Source organism: Emiliania huxleyi (assembly GCF_000372725.1).
Source record: "Emiliania huxleyi CCMP1516 unplaced genomic scaffold EMIHUscaffold_99, whole genome shotgun sequence".
Taxonomy (NCBI): Eukaryota; Haptophyta; order Isochrysidales; family Noelaerhabdaceae; genus Emiliania; species Emiliania huxleyi.
In genome coordinates, this window is record NW_005194698.1 from 440,002 (window position 1) to 457,478 (window position 17,477).

At 62.2% G+C, this 17,477-nt stretch overlaps 5 protein-coding genes across 5 annotated transcripts; 3 read left to right on the plus strand and 2 right to left on the minus strand.

Moving 5' to 3' along the window:
- Window positions 1–228: 228 nt before the first annotated feature.
- EMIHUDRAFT_439406 (hypothetical protein) lies at window positions 229–3,876 on the minus strand. The gene is made up of 6 exons (XM_005756160.1): window positions 3,846–3,876; window positions 3,395–3,428; window positions 3,222–3,251; window positions 2,012–2,181; window positions 1,883–1,947; window positions 229–1,807 (listed from the first exon to the last, which is right to left on the minus strand). The coding sequence occupies exons 4-6, from the start codon at window positions 2,067–2,069 to the stop codon at window positions 689–691; spliced, it is 1,242 nt and encodes a 413-aa protein (XP_005756217.1). The 5' UTR covers window positions 2,070–2,181; window positions 3,222–3,251; window positions 3,395–3,428; window positions 3,846–3,876; the 3' UTR covers window positions 229–688.
- A 2,871-nt stretch (window positions 3,877–6,747) lies between these two features.
- On the minus strand, window positions 6,748–7,808 carry EMIHUDRAFT_221969 (hypothetical protein; the record flags this gene model as incomplete). The annotated part of the gene is made up of 2 exons (XM_005756161.1): window positions 6,748–7,065; window positions 7,140–7,808. The coding sequence occupies 2 exons, from the start codon at window positions 7,806–7,808 to the stop codon at window positions 6,748–6,750; spliced, it is 987 nt and encodes a 328-aa protein (XP_005756218.1).
- A 2,763-nt stretch (window positions 7,809–10,571) lies between these two features.
- On the plus strand, window positions 10,572–12,250 carry EMIHUDRAFT_439407 (hypothetical protein). Its single transcript, XM_005756162.1, has 2 exons — window positions 10,572–11,497; window positions 11,567–12,250. The coding sequence occupies exons 1-2, from the start codon at window positions 10,664–10,666 to the stop codon at window positions 12,107–12,109; spliced, it is 1,377 nt and encodes a 458-aa protein (XP_005756219.1). The 5' UTR covers window positions 10,572–10,663; the 3' UTR covers window positions 12,110–12,250.
- Window positions 12,251–13,248: 998 nt separating this feature from the next.
- On the plus strand, window positions 13,249–14,266 carry EMIHUDRAFT_439408 (hypothetical protein; the record flags this gene model as incomplete). The annotated part of the gene is made up of 3 exons (XM_005756163.1): window positions 13,249–13,600; window positions 13,702–13,865; window positions 13,977–14,266. Coding segments are annotated over exons 1-3 (771 nt in total), but the record flags the coding sequence as incomplete, so codon positions are not given.
- A 318-nt stretch (window positions 14,267–14,584) lies between these two features.
- EMIHUDRAFT_439410 (hypothetical protein) lies at window positions 14,585–15,693 on the plus strand (the record flags this gene model as incomplete). The annotated part of the gene is made up of 2 exons (XM_005756164.1): window positions 14,585–14,940; window positions 15,113–15,693. Coding segments are annotated over 2 exons (544 nt in total), but the record flags the coding sequence as incomplete, so codon positions are not given.
- Between the last annotated feature and the right edge of the window lie 1,784 nt (window positions 15,694–17,477).

Genomic DNA, 17,477 nt, shown 5'->3' on the forward strand with positions numbered 1-17,477 from the left:
CGGCTTTAGGGGTATGACCATGCATGTGCTAAAAGCTACCATGAAGATGAACCATGTCAAATCATGTAGTAGGCAGGTAGTAGGGATAGTTCAAAATCCGATGTTAGGAAAACTCCCGTCCCTCGCATATTCCGCGTGGACAGCCTGTGCGGAGTACGCTGTAAAGCCGTACGGTTTAGCGGTTTCCGGAGAATGTGTCACAAAAAGGTGTTTATTCCCCACAGCATTAATGGCTACTGAGTAAGTCAGAACCCCTTGTACTGGCAGGTGGCTATACAGTATCGCGTTACAGTACAGTACATAGGAAGTAGAGAGGAAGTGCCGAACGATCCGGACCAGTCAGGTCCGTCTTGTACGTGAAGCGCGAAGCAGCTCTACGGCGGCGAAGCAGCACGAGTAAGATCTAAGAAAGAGGGCTCGCCCGCCCGAAGCTAAAGCACGCGCCTACTCATGTCGCCTAGTTCCTCCAGCTCGCGTAGCATGGTGTCGCCTCAGGAATCCTACCACACCGCAAAACATGCAAATACCCTCGGACCCGCACTTACCCAGCACGAGTCCTCCGGGACCATACCCTATCACCTTGATGGGGATCGGTGAATCGCATGCTGACAATAATGACCCAATATATGCGTTCATGTAATAAGGCGCTGCGGGCCGGCTGGTCCGCATCGCGGCCGCCTTGGCCGGCTCAAATCGATTGGTGGCGTCGAGGTCCGGGGGGTGGGTGAATCTTGGACCACCAGTGACGCATCGTGAGCCGTTCGAGGGTCTGATTGCGCAACCACTCGTCCTCGAACGCGGGCGCGTGGAGCTTGCGCCACTGTGCGAGCATGCTTATGTTGATGTCGGTCCAATTGCTCACGCGCACCACTGGCCAGCCGTCGTACATGGTGGCACCCGGAAAATCGCGCATGATCGGGATGGCGCCGGAAAGGATGGCTGAGAAGAGCTTGGGATTTGGGTCGATCCCGCCACCATGAACGCAGAGCAGGAATGGATACTTTTGCACAACTGCACTGAAGCCCTCGTTAGTCGTGCTGGCCACGTCGCACCAAGGCCAAGGTGTACTGTTGCACAAGTCTCTGACAAACTGTCGTTCGTGGAACTGCCGCCCGCCTCGCTGCCGCCCGATTTCCACCACCCGGAGCGGCAGTGATTGGATTCGCACTTTTCGCGGCGCGGACGCCAGTGACATGCCCCCAGCATCGCGAGGATTCATCCCGGTCGGGATGGGACTGACCTTGCTGCTCGCCACTGCAGCATCGAGATGCTCGACGTAAATGTGCAAAATGCGCTCATCTTTGAGCCAGTTCGCCCAGGTGCTCGACCTGAGCACGCGCGGGTAACGAACGTCCGTCTGCAACGGCGTCGTCTTGTCGTGGTCGCCCGTGATGAGCACCACGCCATGGCGCCGCGGGATGCAATGCAGCAGCGACTCTGAGAAGGTCTCAAGCTCGTCCGTGTTCACGAATATGGTTCCAGGCACGGTGTACGGGTCGCCCCACACGGTGAAGCCGGGCAGTTGTCCCCAATGCTCATAGCGCGAGCCGACAACCCAATCGCAGTGCGCTGCCAGTGAACACGGCGGAGGATTAGTCTGCACGACAGAGAAGAGCTCGTCTTTTTGCACGGGCTTGGGCGTCCAGTTCCGGAAGTTGTACTTGAAGGGGCCGTCACGAGGAACGCCGGCGTCATGACCCCGCCTCGGGTAACCCGAGGAACGTTCCTCGGGTGTTTGAATGTGATTGTAGATCTGGAGTACGCACTCGCCGAACGAGACATTGTTCTGCCGCTTCCGCATCTCGGCCTGCAGTGGGGGGACGGCGGGGCGTGACACGGCCATCATGCCGTCTGGCGAGAGTGCCCCGGCGCGGCCCCGTGCCTGCAGCCTCTGCGGCTTTGGCGCCGCCTTCGCACGCGCGCCCCACTTGGTCAACGGCACGCCGCCTGTTCACAGAGCGGTCGCCTCAGCGGCGAAAGGGAGCGTTCGGAAGCTCCGCTGCGCACGCGCGGGTGGGGCGTAGAAGGACGCCCCAAAACCAGAGGCTGCGAACGAGCACGCGGCACATGTCTTTTATCGGCGGCGATTGGCGCGAGAAGAGGCCGCGGAGACCGCCGGGAACGAGGGGGTAGACTCACGGTTCCTACCAGCCGCGCTCACCCACGTCGATTAAACACCGCCTACTCACACGCGGGGGGAAGAGCCGCAAGATATGCACGCCAATTAGTCAATACGGCCGGACGAGTATAAAAGCAATCATCAATTATGAACTTTGCGTATTAGGCCCCGGTACAGCGCTGCAGCTGCTGCAGGCTAAACATGCTCTGAGGATTACTGCAGACCGCTGAGTGACATGCTGCGGACTTCCGCGGATTACGGACTATTACCGCACCGCTGCGCATTATTACTGCATTATTACTATCGCTATTTCTGTGGACTAATGACTGTTATGAGTCGCCCAGTACATTGCTGCACGACTACTGCTGCAGACTGCGCATTAGTACTGTCACTACTGCCGATACACGCTATTACTGAGGATCACTACAGACTACGGACTAATGCTGCGGACTACTGCGCAGTACCGCGGAACGGATGCTGCGGATTACTGCGGACTGTTGCGGATTATTGCTACTGCGTACTGCTGCGCATACACATAATTAGGACTGCACACTACTCTGCGGACTGCTGCGGACTGCTGCGGACTACTGCGCGGTCCCGGTAGCTGCAATAACTATGATTATTAAGAGGCGCCCAGTACAGCGCCCAGTACAGTGCGACTAACCAACTAGTGCGACTACTGCTGCAGACTGCGCATTATTACTGTCGACTACTGCGGATTACACGCTTGTACTGTCGATTACTGCGGACTACTGACTGCGGTACTGTGATAATCTCGGGGAAGCTCTCAGGCAATGATCAGGGTGAAGACGCCAGCCAGAGCCCACGGGGCGTACCATATTAATGAATGACTAATTACTATATGGGCGGCGAGTACTTGCTGCTTTTTCCTAGTAGAGTTGTCCGTTTTCATTTATGTTAGTAATTAGAAGGCGCACGAGCGCGTGTTAGTTGAAGTCTGAGAAGAAGAATGAAAGACTAAGATTAGCCATAGGCGCAGAGGCGTGATGGGCGAATCATGTTAATGAGTGAGAATCAGTGATTAATCGCCACAGCCGAGGCAATCCTGTGTCAGTCTCGGCTGGGGGGTCGATCTCGGAACCTCTGCGCAGCTGCAGCGGAAAGGACCCGCCTACGCGATGAAAAAGAGAGAAACGAGAGTCAAAGAAGATGTCTTCTGTTTATGAGGGGCTATTCGGCAACCTCGCCTAATAGACAGAAAAAGAAATCAAACCCCGACGTGCCGCGATGCAGGACTAACGCAAGCTTGTTGACCAGGAAGGTTCAGCCGGAGAGAGTAGAGCTGCACCTACGGGACAGCACGCTGCGGCGTGAGCGTCGAGACGAGGCCGTCGGCACGCGCTGTCTGTCGCGTCCACGGCGCGCTCGGACTGGAGCCGGGCGGCGACTGGCGAGCAAGCGGGAGACAGGAAGGGCGGTCCGGCGCGGGCTCGCGCGGGACAAGGGTGGCGAATGGGCAGCAGCGGACGCGTCTAGCGGCTCCGCGCTGGCAGCGGCCGTACCTGCGGGCGGGAGGGAGCAGGCGGTGCCAGGCTGAGGAGGATGTGCAGCCGCACGTGCGGCGAGCGAGGGCGCATCGCTCGGCGGGAGCGATGCGGGCACGGCTGGCTTCGCGAGCAATAGGCGTCGCGGGGATCCAGGCGTGTAGCTTGCGGCGGCACCGAAGGTGCGATGCGGCGGGCAGCGCGAGAGTCAACGGGCTCGCCTCCTCTTTGCGGCGTCTTGCTTGAGTGTTCCTTGCGGCGTCTCAGAAAAAAAATTCTTTCTCCGGGGAAAGCGCGACCGCTAATCTAGATCAAGTCATGTTGATGCCGTACTTCTTGGCGATCTTCGGGTAAAGGCTTTACTCCGGGCGGCGTGCGTCTGCGATCGGCATCGGGGTAGACATGTGCACGGCTGGTAGCTCCGTTTCCTGTAGGAACACACCTCGCTCTCCCCTTCCTTTCTCCGTAACCCTAGCTTCAGGAGGTTCACCACGGGAGCCGCCTAAGCAGAAAAGAAAAGCGGTTGGCAAGAATGTTGGGTCTAGTATAGGAGCCGATCGCTTTTCCACGCTCACGTCGAGCCGAGCTCTCTACGGCGGGCGTCGCTGTGCGGGGCGCCCGTTTGCCGCTGACCCGAGCGGAAAGCTATAGGGAGTACTCCCGCACAAGCCGGGGGGAATCGAGTCGAGAGACTCAAGGCGAATTTCATCGCCCGTCCAGGCGCCCCGCATTAGGTAGCGACCCCAGGTTAAGAGCCAGGGCTGGGGAGCTGGCCTGCTCAAATGGTGAACTCCTGTCGTCTGTTGTGATGTTGTGCCCTTGTTTGTTTCTCTTGGCACCTTGGAGTGCTGGGGGGGGCGACAGGAAGAATGCGGCCCTGAGTTATGTGTACGCCAACTCAGGGTGTGTGGCAGCCAGCTGGCTGTGTGTCTTGTGAGCTTGTTTGTGTCTGTGAGTCGCTCGTGCGTGTCGTCATCATCTGTCTCGCGTCCACCCATACCGCGTTGGTGTCCAGTCCGAGCCTGGCTGCTCTTCACCTTTCTACCTACCTACCTACCTACCTCGCTCTGCGTGATGCCGCTCGAGCTTGGGCGTGCACGCAAGGGGCCACGCGCAAGCAAGAGCAAACAACTGGGAAGTTCACAGCTGAGCTTTCCCAGAGACGCCGTACTCCCCCAGAACGCCGTTCTCACCCAGAATCGGGCATGAAAATGTACATGAGCATTGGGGACGACTGCCCGGCTTCACCGTGTGGGGCGACCCGTACACCGTGCCTGGAACCATATTCGTGAACACGGACGAGCTTGAGACCTTCTCAGAGTCGCTGCTGCATTGCATCCCGCGGCGCCATGGCGTGGTGCTCATAGCGCGAGCCGACAACCCAATCGCAGTGCGCTGCCAGTGAACACGGCGGAGGATTAGTCTGCACGACAGAGAAGAGCTCGTCTTTTTGCACGGGCTTGGGCGTCCAGTTCCGGAAGTTGTACTTGAAGGGGCCGTCACGAGGAACGCCGGCGTCATGACCCCGCCTCGGGTAACCCGAGGAACGTTCCTCGGGTGTTTGAATGTGATTGTAGATCTGGAGTACGCACTCGCCGAACGAGACATTGTTCTGCCGCTTCCGCATCTCGGCCTGCAGTGGGGGGACGGCGGGGCGTGACACGGCCATCATGCCGTCTGGCGAGAGTGCCCCGGCGCGGCCCCGTGCCTGCAGCCTCTGCGGCTTTGGCGCCGCCTTCGCACGCGCGCCCCGCTTGGTCAACGGCACGCCGCCTGTTCACAGAGCGGTCGCCTCAGCGGCGAAAGGGAGCGGACGGTGCTCGCCTATACCGGCTAGTGTGGAGCTTTCAGTGTGGTTGCGTGTTTTACTAGTGATGCTGCACTAGGCGGCCCGTTTTTAGCAAAAACCAGATACCACATCGCGTGTGGTCGTCGAAAAACCGCATCTTCGCCCGTTTTGGACCCCTTCGTACGGCTCCAAAAACGGCTCCTTAACGACGACTACGCGGCCCGGCGGTCGATCTGCGCCTTCTCAGCGGTGGAGGGGATGTGGGCGGTACGTGCGGGCCGCGTGCTGCTGCGACGGTTTGACGAGTGCGACTCCCAGCGTCGACTCTGCGACCCCACGGAGCCTCTGCTGCTCCGGGGGGGGGGGTCTGCAGACCACCCGGCCGAACTTCAGAGTCGCGGTGCTCCTCAAATACCGCTCAAACGCCCACGATGTTGTGGAGGGGACATATGCTGATGATCCTGGCCCGATTGGTTCGCTCAGAAAGCTTCTGGGCGGTCGCTAAGGTTCGCTCCCCGCACACCGGCCCCGGAATAAGATACATCATAATTACAAACACGGTACAGGATCGAGGTGCACGCTGCAGTGTGCAGAAGCAGTGTCGTCCCCCCTCCCCCCGACGGCGATGGCGGTGAAAATATAAGGGTCGAGCAGGTTTCGAACTGGCGACCTACTGCTGACTAGCTGTACATAGTCGCGATTTGCCGGCGTGCGTATGAGCTCACTAGCTAGAGCTCACACTAGAGGCCGTCATCGCATTCGCAGTCTAGGTTGGCGTTGACTTGGGGGTGCAACAGACAACACGGAGTGGCAAGTATCAACACACACATGGAGCATGTACCGCACATGCTTTGGACCGAACCCCTGCAAGCGCGCCTTCGCCGGCTCATAATGGCCTCGCAAGCGAAGCGGCGAGGAGGAGGGCGAGGCTGTGCCGGTCGCGGGTGGCTTCGAGGCGCATTCTATTCTCTCGCCACACGCGCCTTCCTAGACCGGTGTAAACCGGGGAAGGTTTTCCGTGCACAATTGTACGTACTCTCTTCTCTCTCAATTGTAAGGACTTTAAATGCCGTGGGGCTCCTGTCGTTAGACGTGGAGACGCGAGGGTTGCCCCCCCTTGCCCCACCACCTCGTGTGTGTGGAGAAGTTTACCTTACCTTACCTTACCTTACTCAGCCCAAGAACCATGTGGGGCGAGGAGCGACGCTGGCGCGGCGCGCCGTTTCCGTCCACAAAGTGGTGGGTCGAGGGGGGGGGGGCGACCCTCGCATCTCCACACCCGGACACGGGGACGGGCCGGAGCCCCAAGAGAGGAAGAGGGAGGAGAGCGAGGACTAGCATCGCCCTGCTCCTCGTTGCATCTGAAAGATGTAGCAGCACGCGACCGGGTCGATGGCTTGCTGGCGCAGCAGCTCGAGCACTTTGTCCTGGTCGCTGTCGTCGCCCGGGACCATCTTCACCCGGAACGGGGCGAAGCGATGCCGTGCGTGCACCACGTCGTGGAAGGATGAGACCAGCTGCAGCGCCTGCTTGGCGTCGGCGAGGCCCATCGTCGTGCTGAAGTGGAGCTCGATGTACAGCTGGCGCACCGTGCAGAGGGCTGCAGCCGTCTCCGGAGCGGCAAACTCGCGCCACTCGCAGCCTTCGCAGTCCTGGCCACACAGGGGGGGTCATCTGAAGGGACGGCGCTGTGGCTGCACGCGACGCGGAAGCGGGCGGCGCTCACGATTTTGAGAATATCCACCTGCCTGCCGCCCGCATACCGGCGAAGGAGCTCGGCCAGAGGAGCCACGGCTTTCAGGCCAGGCACCCCGGCAGACGAGTAGACTCCGCTGTACTCGGTCGAGGTCCCCATGCCAAGCTCGTGAAAGTGCAGGTTGTGCAGGCCTTCTTCGGCCTGCAGCCGCGCCGCCTCTCGTCTGTGTCGGCCGAGCAACTCTAGAGTAGGGTCGAACGAGTGGACCTCGCAGCCCGCCTTCGCCGCGGCAACGTCGAAGGTCCACTCGCCTCCGATGCCGATGGAGAAGACCACACATGGCGGGGTCAGCTCACAAATCAGCCAGTCGTTGGCCCTGGGACCCGACTTTCGACATGAAGCCGGTGCGCTGATGGGTCGCATCGGCAGGAAGCGCTGCATTCGAGCCTCTGCCCAAGCGCGCACCTCGTCGTCGCTGTTCTGAAGCGAGACCTCTGTGATGTTGTACTTGCGCAGCAGCCGGGTGTGGCGACGGAGAAATGGCGTCTCGTCATCGCTAGGGCCCTTGTGGCGCCAGTACTCGCAGCAGTGGCTACCGCACGTCGGCGGGCCGCACTGGGCGTTCCGACACGAGCGTGGGCACTGCGCTGCGACCGCGCTCAGTAGAAGTGTGCCGTGCAACAACGAGGCAAGAAGCATGGTGCCGGTGACCTTGATCAGACCCGCTCTGCTATGTCGAGGTCTCTGGCTTTCTCTCATTCTCTGGTGTGTCTCGCGCCTTGCGGGGGGGGGAGCGGAAAGGAGGAACCTCTTCCCAAGAGCACCACTCTTGGAGCGCCGCCACTATACCACCCAGACAGAGCGCTGCAAGCAGCGCCGGGCAATGGCGGCTTACCGCCCACCCAGCCCCCCCTCGGCACACCCCGGCAGCCAATCAATGTGTGACGGCTCGAACCCGCTAAGCCATCCCGCAAGCGGGATGGCCCGCCACTCGAACCCGCAAAGCGGGCGTACGAACCGCGAGCGGCTCGCACTCACTCGTGACACGCAGGCGTCCGACAGACGGCGCCGGGGCTAGGCGACCGAAGAGGAACTACGGCAAGAACCGCACACCACCCGCTGACGAGCGCTCGCGGAACTGGTCCGCGGCGCCCGCCAGGGGCGTGCGCGAGACAGGGCTCGAAGCCCTTTTCTGTGAGCAGGGATTCCCTCCCGGCGGGGGTTGTGGCGGAGAGCCGGCATGGGAATCGCCGGCCCCCACCCAGGGGGTGCCCCTGCCAGGCGCCGCAAGCGGTGCCCGACATATGATGTATCTTATTCCGGGGCCCGTGTGCGGGGAGCGAACCTTAGCGACCGCCCAGAAGCTTTCTGAGCGACCCAATCGGGCCGGGATCATCAGCATATGTCCCCTCCACAACATCGTGGGCGTTTGAGCGGTATTTGAGGACCACCGCCACTCTGAAGTTCGGCCGGGTGGTCTGCAGACCCCCCCACCCGGAGCAGCAGAGGCTCCGTGGGGTCGCAGAGTCGACGCTGGGAGTCGCACTCGTCAAACCGTCGCAACACCACGCGGTCCGCACGTACCGCCCACATCCCCTCCACCACTGAGAAGGCGCAGATCGACCGCCGGGCCGCGTAGCCGTCGTTAAGGAGCGGTTTTTGGAGCCGTACGAAGAGGTCCCAGACGGGCGAAGATATGCGGTTTTTCGACGACCACACGCGATGTGGTATCTGCTTTTTGCTAAAAACGGGCCGCCTAGTGCAGCATCACTAGTACAACACGCAACCACACTGAGAGCTCCACACTAGCCGGTATAGGCGAGCCCCGGCGGCCTCACCGTCGCCGCTCGCGGCGGAGCCGACGGCGGAGCCACGGGCCGGTGCGACCTTTTGGGGGGGCATGAGCTCGCCAGGACGTCACCGATGGCTCGGCGCGCCTCTTCCCGCCAGCGCGGGACGGCCTGCCTACAGGAGGGAGGGGGGGGAGACGGAACTGAGCCCTAGGTTCGTGCAAAAGCGCCGGCAAGGGCTGGGAGAGGGGCGGCAAGCGACGGGCGGGTGAGCGACCTTTTGAGCGCCCATGAGCCGGCAGGGACGCCGGCGATGGCTCGGCCAGCTCCTTCCCAGCGGGTTCTCGTCGGGCCGTGCCTGGTCGGCGGGCTCGGGTGAGGTGAGCGGGCCCGGGAGTCGCATCTGCGCGTCCCCGGCAGTGGGAGGCAGTGTGGGGGTAGATGGGAAGTGCGGAGATGGGAGGCAACGCGCCTGTTTGATGTGGCCGCACGAGGCAAAGTTGGGCGCTCCGAGCGTCTTCTCGGCGAGAACGAACGGGCTGTGCATCGTCGGGGGGGTGACTGAGAGGGAGGTGCCCGTGGTCGTGCGCGCACTTTGTCGGCCGCGCGCGAGGTGAATACTAAGTGTGAGGCGCGCAGGAGGCGAGAGTGGGCGCGCCGGCGGTCGAGCCGCCGAACAATTCGACGTCGCGCAGCTCCGCGCCGGCGGGCACGACCGAGCAGATGCTGTCGGCGGCGGCGGTCACGCGACGAGCGAGAGCCGCAGGGGCCCTCTGAGAGCCAGGCGCCGAAAAGCGACGTGAGTGGCGGCGCGATCAGCCACCTGTGGGCGGTCATCGGGGTGGCGCCAAGCCTCAGCGAGCTGGATCCGGGAAGGGCAAGGGGTCGCGCGGGCCCTGTCTGCAGCAGCAGTGCTAACTAGAACGACAAAATTCCGGATGGACCGGAGAGTGTCTACATTCTCGAGGCACCGTTCTCGGCCCGGCCGGAAAGCTGGCTGGTGGTCGCGCGCGGCGCGTCAGCGCCACTCCGACTGGTCGGGCACCTCGGCTGGGTCCATCGGCAAGAGGCCCGCGCCGTCGGCCAGCCCCGCGAGCGCATGGGCGGCCGGCGCGAGCGGAGAACGACGGGCCAAGATCGGCTGGTTTGGCACGAAAAACGAGAACCGCGAAGGGGGGTCCGAATAAGTTACATCATAGACAGGGGCGGGTCTCTCTTGTTAGGTTAGGTAGGAAGGTGAAGAACAGGTGAGGAGCCAGGAAGAAGAAAAATGCCATTTCTCATGGCCACCACCCTGGGTTCCGGCTCCTACCCAGATAGGGGGTCTGTTCCCCACGGTTAGACCCTATGCAATAGGTAGGTAGGCCATGCTCTGGCGGGCTCGCGAGCGGCGCGCACCGCGGTACAAGCCGGCTGGGAGCCTATTCACAGAGGGCTAACGGGTATTTTTTCGCTTCGCTGCGCGGCCTGGGAATAGGTAGGTAGGTGGGGCACGGACGGAGCCTGGCGGTCGGCGCCCGCAATAGGTAGGTAGGTAGGGCGTTTTGGTGCGAGTCATGGGCAACAGACCCCCTATCTGGGTAGGAGCCGGAAACCTGGGCTGGGCGCCGTCTCCCGCCGAGCTCGGTTTTTTAATTTTTTATTGCTGAGCTTAGCCTTCGATGTTATGAAACCAAAGGGCTACACCACGCCCTCTACGCTGGGGTGCCGGCGCCCTAAGCGTTCCCTTTCGTCGATCGTCGATCGCGGCTCCCTCCCTCCCGGATGCCTGACTCCCGGTGCTCCGTCCGTCTCGTGCGTCAGACCAGCATTGCTCCATGCAATCCAGGAGTGAGCTTCGGCTGCCTCGCCAACGACCCGCGGCAGGTGTGGGTTCACAAGTGCCGTGGGATATTTCGCTGTGACGGCGGCGGGAACTTCTTGTGTGGGAACTTCTCGTACGACGGGTACCGGTACGACGGGTTGTACACCTGCGGATGCGAGCCTTCGGCGCCATCGCCTCAGCAGCCGTGTCGGAGGGCTGCGACGCGCGCTCGCCGCCACCGTTGCCCCTCTGGCGGCCCCATCTGCATCTTTGTCCTGACCGAAGCTGGCAGGCCTGCGTATCTCGACCGGCTCGTCTCTGTCGCTGTCACCTGGGCGACGACGCCGCTGCCTGCAAACACGAGCCTTCATTTTGTGCTCTCCGCCCACGGGATCTCTTCGCTCTTTGACCAGAAGAACCTCTCGAGCCGCGTTGCCTCGCTCCGTGCTTCCGCGGCTGCGAGGCTGGCCAAGCACATGGCGGCATCAGCGCCGCACATCTCGGAGAGGACCCCGGCGCTCCGAAACGACAACCTTGTCGTCCTGGACGACTCCATCCGCGACAGCTTCAGGCTCGAGCCACGAGCCTACGCGCAGCGCCTCGAGTGGGCATTCCACGCGGCGCGCGAGCGCTTTGCCAGCGCGTGTGAGTGGATCGTGATGACCGAGGACGACACGTATGTCGACATGCACGCGGTGCGCTGGGCGGTCGACTGCCTGCTGGCTCCGGTGAGAGAGCGCCAGTTCTGGTACACTGGTCAAGTGTTTGGCCACAGCTGGGGCGACTTTGTTCACGCGCGGGAGGCGACCAGTTCGACGCGGAGCTGTGAACGCGTCTCTTTACGTCTGCCAGGCTGTGAATAGGGCGACTTTATGCTCTTGAACCGGAAGGCCTTCGTGTGGACAGACGATGCCATCCGCCACTGCCCGCTGGCGCGCGTCTTCTGGAGCGACAGGTGGCTCGGCGGCTGCATCAGGCACGCTGCAGGCTGGCCCAACTACCCAGAGAGGCCGAAGCATCCCCTCGACTACCACCGTGCGCCAGAGATGAGGCCGAAACGGTGGCCATCTGCGATCACTGTCGACACCTTGACGGCGCTCCCGGACCTTGCCAAAACGCTGCTACGCGCGAGACGAGCGCGCGGGGCCAACGACTCGGCCGGGCGGTGGCGCCTAGCCGGCGCTCGGGCCCAAAGTCTTCAGCTGGGACTGCTGCGCTCGACGAGCTACCACAAATTGTCTCCAGACGACATGCTGGCCGTCCACGCCATCCTCCAGGAGGACGACCTCGCCCACGCGCGACGCGAGCTCTTCTCGCGGGGAGGAGGAAGGGCGCGCGCAGAGTCAACAGAAAGAATGGGAGCGCACGCACTGTGCTCGGAGCCCCGCCAGCGCCTGCGCTCCTAAGCGCGTCCGTGCTAGAGCTAGGGGGGGAGTCCTGAGCCATTCGGCGCGTGAGGTGAGGCGCGGGGCGCGGCATTGCAGAATCCCAATGTGCAGTTATGTTTTTTTTGAGAGCGCCTTCGTTGTTAATAGTACAAACCCAATGGTCCTCTGCGAGCGGTCCTTCGTTGCAGTCGCGCACACGCACACGCCATGCCGCACCGCGCGCCCGCCCACCGCCCCGCCCAGGCGGGAAAGAGATGAGGAGATGGGACAGCAAAGGAGGAGCACGAGCACGTATGGGAGGGTTCATTCTGTGCGTGTTTGCTGTGAGATAGAGAGGCTTTTGCTTATAGAATTTTCTTCGTGCTTGCATTTCTTTTGTGTGACGGCCTCTTCGACGGCCCATAAGGGGCCGTTGTCTGCTGTGCCTTTTGTGGTGCTAGTTCGTGCCAGTCTGCTAAAAGAAAGAAAGAAAACAGACAACCCAAGGGAGGGATGGGAGGACGGCACGCCGCCACCACACAGGGATTTTAAGGAGAGGGGTGTGATGCGCTAGCCGTCGCCCACCCTAGGGGGTCTGCCTCTTCCTATCTCTTTTCGCAGTCTCTCGCCGCTTCTCGCTGCAACCTTCATGCCACCTCGCGGCCGCCAGTCTGCTAAAAGAAAGAAAACACACAACCCAAGGGAGGGATGGGAGAACGGCACGCCGCCACCACACAGGGATTTTAAGGAGAGGAGGGTGTGAAGCGCTAGCCGTCGCCCACCCTGGGGGGTCTGCCTCCTCGTATCTCTTTTCGCAGTCTCTCGCCGCTTCTCGCTGCAACCTTCATGCCACCTCGCGGCTGTCCCACTCTCGTCGTTCTCTCCCTTGTCACTTCCCCCTCTGTCTCGTCGTTCTCTTCTGCCTCGTCCTGCGACGCCGCCGCCTGCCGGTCCCTTGTTCTCGCGGCTTCTTTCGCCTCTCGGCGCAACTCCGTCCTCCTTGCGGCGTATCCTGGCCCCTCGAGTCTATCGAGCTCCCCTCGCGCAAGGACCACATTTGTGTGTGTGCCGTCGTCTGCGCCTTGTCTGTCGTGTGAATCGTGCGTGTGGGAGAGCCTTTTGTTGTGAAAATTCTGTGTGTGAGCCGCCAAAAGTTCCTTCTTGCACGCCGTCGGATGGTTTCCCACCCTGCGACTGCTCTTCTGCTCTAGGATGGCTGCCGAGGCACATGACGGCCTTCAGCGCGAGGTCGATCGCCGCACGATCGTCGGTGCGATTCTCAGTCACGAGCGCGACAGGCTGCAGCCGACTCGGAGGCCGATGCCGACGGAGGAGGCGCACGTTAGCCAGCGCAGCACCGGTCGTCTGCAGCGGCGAGGCGTGCGCAGCAAAAGGGTGCCCGATTGGGGGGCCCTCTTTGCCTACCATCCGCGTCGGCAGCTGAACGCGACGCTCTGCGTCGGCAAGGATGGCGACGGCTGCCTGGACCGCCTCAGCTCGGGCAAGGGCCAGAAGAAGAGTTACTTTACGGTGTGCTCGAGCACACCGCCGCCTCCACGCAGACACAACCACGACACGCCCGCGACACGACCACCACGCGCCCGCGACGCGCCCGCGACGTGTCCGAGCAGGTCCCGCTGCGAGGCTTCTCGCTCGCGCTCGACGAGGCGCCTCGCCTGCCCGCCGCGCTCTCCGCCGCCTCGCCTCGCTCCCCTGCCGCCGATGCCGGCGCCACGGCGGGCGCTGTGGCGCCGCCTCTGCTGCTGCTCGGGCTGATCAGCGGCAGCCGCGAGCGGCGCCGCTCCTAGATGCCAAGGGACACGCGTGTCTGAACTCCTTCATGCGCCCGAGAGTGCACGTGGCATCGGCTGACGTGGGAGAGGGAGGCTCGCACTTCCGCACGCAGGCGCGCGCTGCTGCGCTGTACGTGGCTCAAGCTCGGCGGGGGCTCAGCGGGGCTGCGGGTCAAGTTTGTGGTGGGGCACGGCCGGCCACTCGAGGACAGCGCCGACTTGCTGGTCGTCAACGTGACGGAGGGCGAGCGGATGCGGAGCGACACGGATCCGCGCAATTGCCCCGCCGGGAAGATTTGCACGGGCTCCGTCGCAACCTATTGGAAGCTCGCCGCCTTTCTGCGGTACGCGGCCACTCAGCCGGAGCCGATGATCGGGCGAGGCGACGATGACGTCTTTCTCTCGCCGCCAATGCTTCTGGCGCACGCGTCACTGCTTGCGCGCCTCTCCCAGCCGGTGTTTGCCGGTGTGTTCGAGTGGTACTCGTGGCGCACGCAGACACTGCACTCGACGGGGTTCGGACTCTCTGCCGGCGCCGCTCGGCACGGCCGCAAGAAGGTGTGGCGCAACTGCACCAGCGCGCGCAAGGCGCTGGGGCACGACGCCGCTCAGCACCCTGTCTCGTTGACGACGCCGAGGCAGCCCGACTTGTGCGTGGGGCCGCTCGCCTTTGCAAAAGGGCCTCTGGTGATGCTCTCCTCGTCCGCCGTCCGCTGGCTCGTCAGGAGCCCCCTCTTTTCGCGCGACCTGAAGCGTGCACGCGAGATGATGGACGGGCGGGCTCCCCCGTACCACGGCCCTGGCTCCGGACGGATCGACGACGACGTGCAGCTTGGGTACTGGATGGCGCAGCTGCCGCACCTGCGCGTGGTTGGCTTCCGGCGGTACATGGCGTGGCACGACCGCTGGAAGGCGGGCGTGACCGGCTACCTGCCAAGGCTGCTGCAGGCGCACAAGGTGCCGTGGGACAAGCAACGCACCCTCTGCAACCAGACCCGCGCGGTGTGGTCGAAAGCGCGCCGCGCCTCCGTCTCGCTGCACTGCGACAGCAGCCCGCCCTGCCGGGACTGCGCACACGTGCAGATTAGCCGAGAGGAGCCGAGAGGAGCCGAGAGGAGCCGAGAGGAGCCGAGAGGAGCCGAGAGGAGCCCGCCGTTCCGGGATTGCTCCCCACGAGCACTTGTGCACTAGCGTCAGTCCCAGCGCCGCCGCGGGAAAAGGCGCCGCCCACGCGTTGCTCCGTGAGCAGGTGCCCACTCAGAAGGCGTGCGCGATCGACGTCGCGCTGGACCTCGGGCCGAGCTGGAGACCGCCGCCCACTTGCGCGCCCGTCTGCAACTTCAAAAAGGGGTCCGAGCCGCAGCTGCCCGGGCAGTGCTGGGCCCCGTGACGCGGGGTAGCCCGCTCAGGGGGGGCGGCAGCATCACGTGCTCGTGAAGGCGGCGCCGGGCTCGACACAGATCACAGTCAACCGCGCACAGACGCACGTCTCTCTCGACGCATGTCTCGCTCTCTCCCTCTCTTGCACGCCTGTGCCCTCGCAGTATTTAGGTATGCTCTGGTGGGCCTGTGTATTTTGTCTGTGTCCAGGCGTTTTTGTCGTGTGCTGGGTACTCGTGCGCAGCGGGCGCGCGCGCCTTGAAGATGTGCGTCGGAGCTCGCGGATGGGCGACGCCGGTCGGCTCGTCGCCGCGCGGGAGCGCTTCTCGGCGCGAGTCTGCGGCGAGTTCGGCTCGCGCAGTGACATGTTGAGAAGCAGAAGGGGCCCGAAGGCAGGAGACTAGACTTGCGCCCCGCAACGAAATAAATATCTTTACTTCCAACACCCAACCTGTTTGTGGAGCTCCCGCAGATTTTAGGTAAGTAGTGCAGGTAAGGTAAACTTCTCCACACACACGAGGTGGTGGGGCAAGGGGGGGCAACCCTCGCGTCTCCACGTCTAACGACAGGAGCCCCACGGCATTCAAAGTGCAAGGTCCGTTGCGCGTGGGTGAGCGGTGTGTGTGTGTGTGTGTGTGTGTGTGTGTGTGTGTGTGTGTGTGTGTGTGTGTGTGTGTGTGTGTGTGTGTGTGTGTGTGTGTGTCACGTCACTGCATCCTCTGTAGATCCTAGCGCCCAGCCATCCGCCCCAGATGTGAGATCGTAGATTGAAAATGGAGGTCGTAGATTGCTGCCGGCGGCGACAGTGGCCAAGTAGAAGATTGGAGGTTGGAGATGAGAGCTGGTCAGTGTGAATGAATCCATAGCGCATCTCCTTGAAGGTTTGAGCCCCCCTCCTCCCCCGGGCCCCCGAATCGAGATTGGAGATTGGAGATTGGAGATTGGAGATTGGAAATGGAGATGGAGATCGGAGATCTGACTGAATCCGGCCTAAGATGACGACGTTGGAGATTGGAGATTGAAGATGGAGATCGGAGATCTGACTGGATCCCCGCCCTAAGATGACGACGCTGTGGATTGGAGAGTATTGGAGGTGGGGAGATCGGAGCTCCCCCACACCCTAGTGGTGTGTGATAGATGTTTTTTGCACGAATACGTCTTCTTTGCCTTCCCCGTCCTCATCGCGATCAAGTTCCTAATCTGGACACGGTACTATGGGGCAAGTGACGAGGGGGCCATAGCTGTTATGCTTTGCTATGTTCCGTTCGAGGTCATCTTCTTTTTCGTGTTCCGGTTTGGACAGTTTGGACAGTGAGTCAGCGCTGCTGTCCTTTTCTTTACACCAAAAGGAGGGCTACACGACACCCTCTACGCTGGGGTGCCGGCGCCCTACTGGGCGCCCCCCGCTCCCTTCCCCTCAGAGCCCCCCATCCCACTAGCATCCCCCCGCTGTCCTTTTGGATGGGTTATGGGTACAGGCTACAGGACCCTAAGTATGTGGCTTTAAGTTTCCTCGTCTGGTTTAAGGTTTGCGCCTGTAACTCAGTGTGTTCGAGGGTGCGCCACCCTCGTAGCTCGTTTGCAGGCCGCACTTTGCCGCACCGTGAGCGACGTACCGACGTTCGCCAGTCCCACCACTTTTTGTGTGTGGAGCGAAATTTACCTTACCTTACTCCTTAATCTAACCACTTCGCCACAGATGGTCCCGCGCCTCGCCGCTAAGACCGCTGCACAGACACGTATGTCCGTCGGAGTGAAAAGTCCAACACGGAACACGCACACAGTGTGCGGGAGTTGGTTTGTCGGGAGGGAGGGGCAGGCTGCTCACCCACGTGCACCGGGCCAGTCGGCTTGCACTTTGTGAATGCCGTGGGGCTCACACTGCCCGTGTCCGTGTGTGGAGATGCGAGGGTCACCCCCCCTTGCCCCCCACCACTTGGTGTGTGTGGAGAAATCTACCTTGCCTTACCTTACGCACACGGAACACGCACTCCCACTCGTCGGTGACGACGGTGTCCCCTCCAGCTCGCCTCCACACCCTGCACACCCCGTACCACCTCTTAGAGCGCACTCAGACCTTGCGTCGCAAACGTGTTTTCTTTTCGTGCTCCACCATCGTCCTGGCTGCGCCCCCCCCCCCGCGCAAACGCCCAGCTGGTCGTCCTCCCTGGCCAACTTGGCCTACGGGTCGCTGGCCACCCCCTTCCCGGACCCTTATGCTTTTCCGAACCCCT

Coding starts and splice junctions, on each gene's coding strand:
- EMIHUDRAFT_439406 (XM_005756160.1), bottom strand. CDS start 2,069: ATGTGCCGCGTGCTCGTTCGCAGCCTCTGGTTTTGGGGCGTCCTTCTA. Junction 1,948..2,011: donor CGTCCTTCTACGCCCCACCC/GCGCGTGCGCAG, acceptor CTCTGTGAACAG/GCGGCGTGCCGTTGACCAAG. Junction 1,808..1,882: donor CAAAGCCGCAGAGGCTGCAG/GCACGGGGCCGC, acceptor CCCCCACTGCAG/GCCGAGATGCGGAAGCGGCA.
- EMIHUDRAFT_439407 (XM_005756162.1), top strand. CDS start 10,664: ATGCCTGACTCCCGGTGCTCCGTCCGTCTCGTGCGTCAGACCAGCATT. Junction 11,498..11,566: donor GCTGGGGCGACTTTGTTCAC/GCGCGGGAGGCG, acceptor GGCTGTGAATAG/GGCGACTTTATGCTCTTGAA.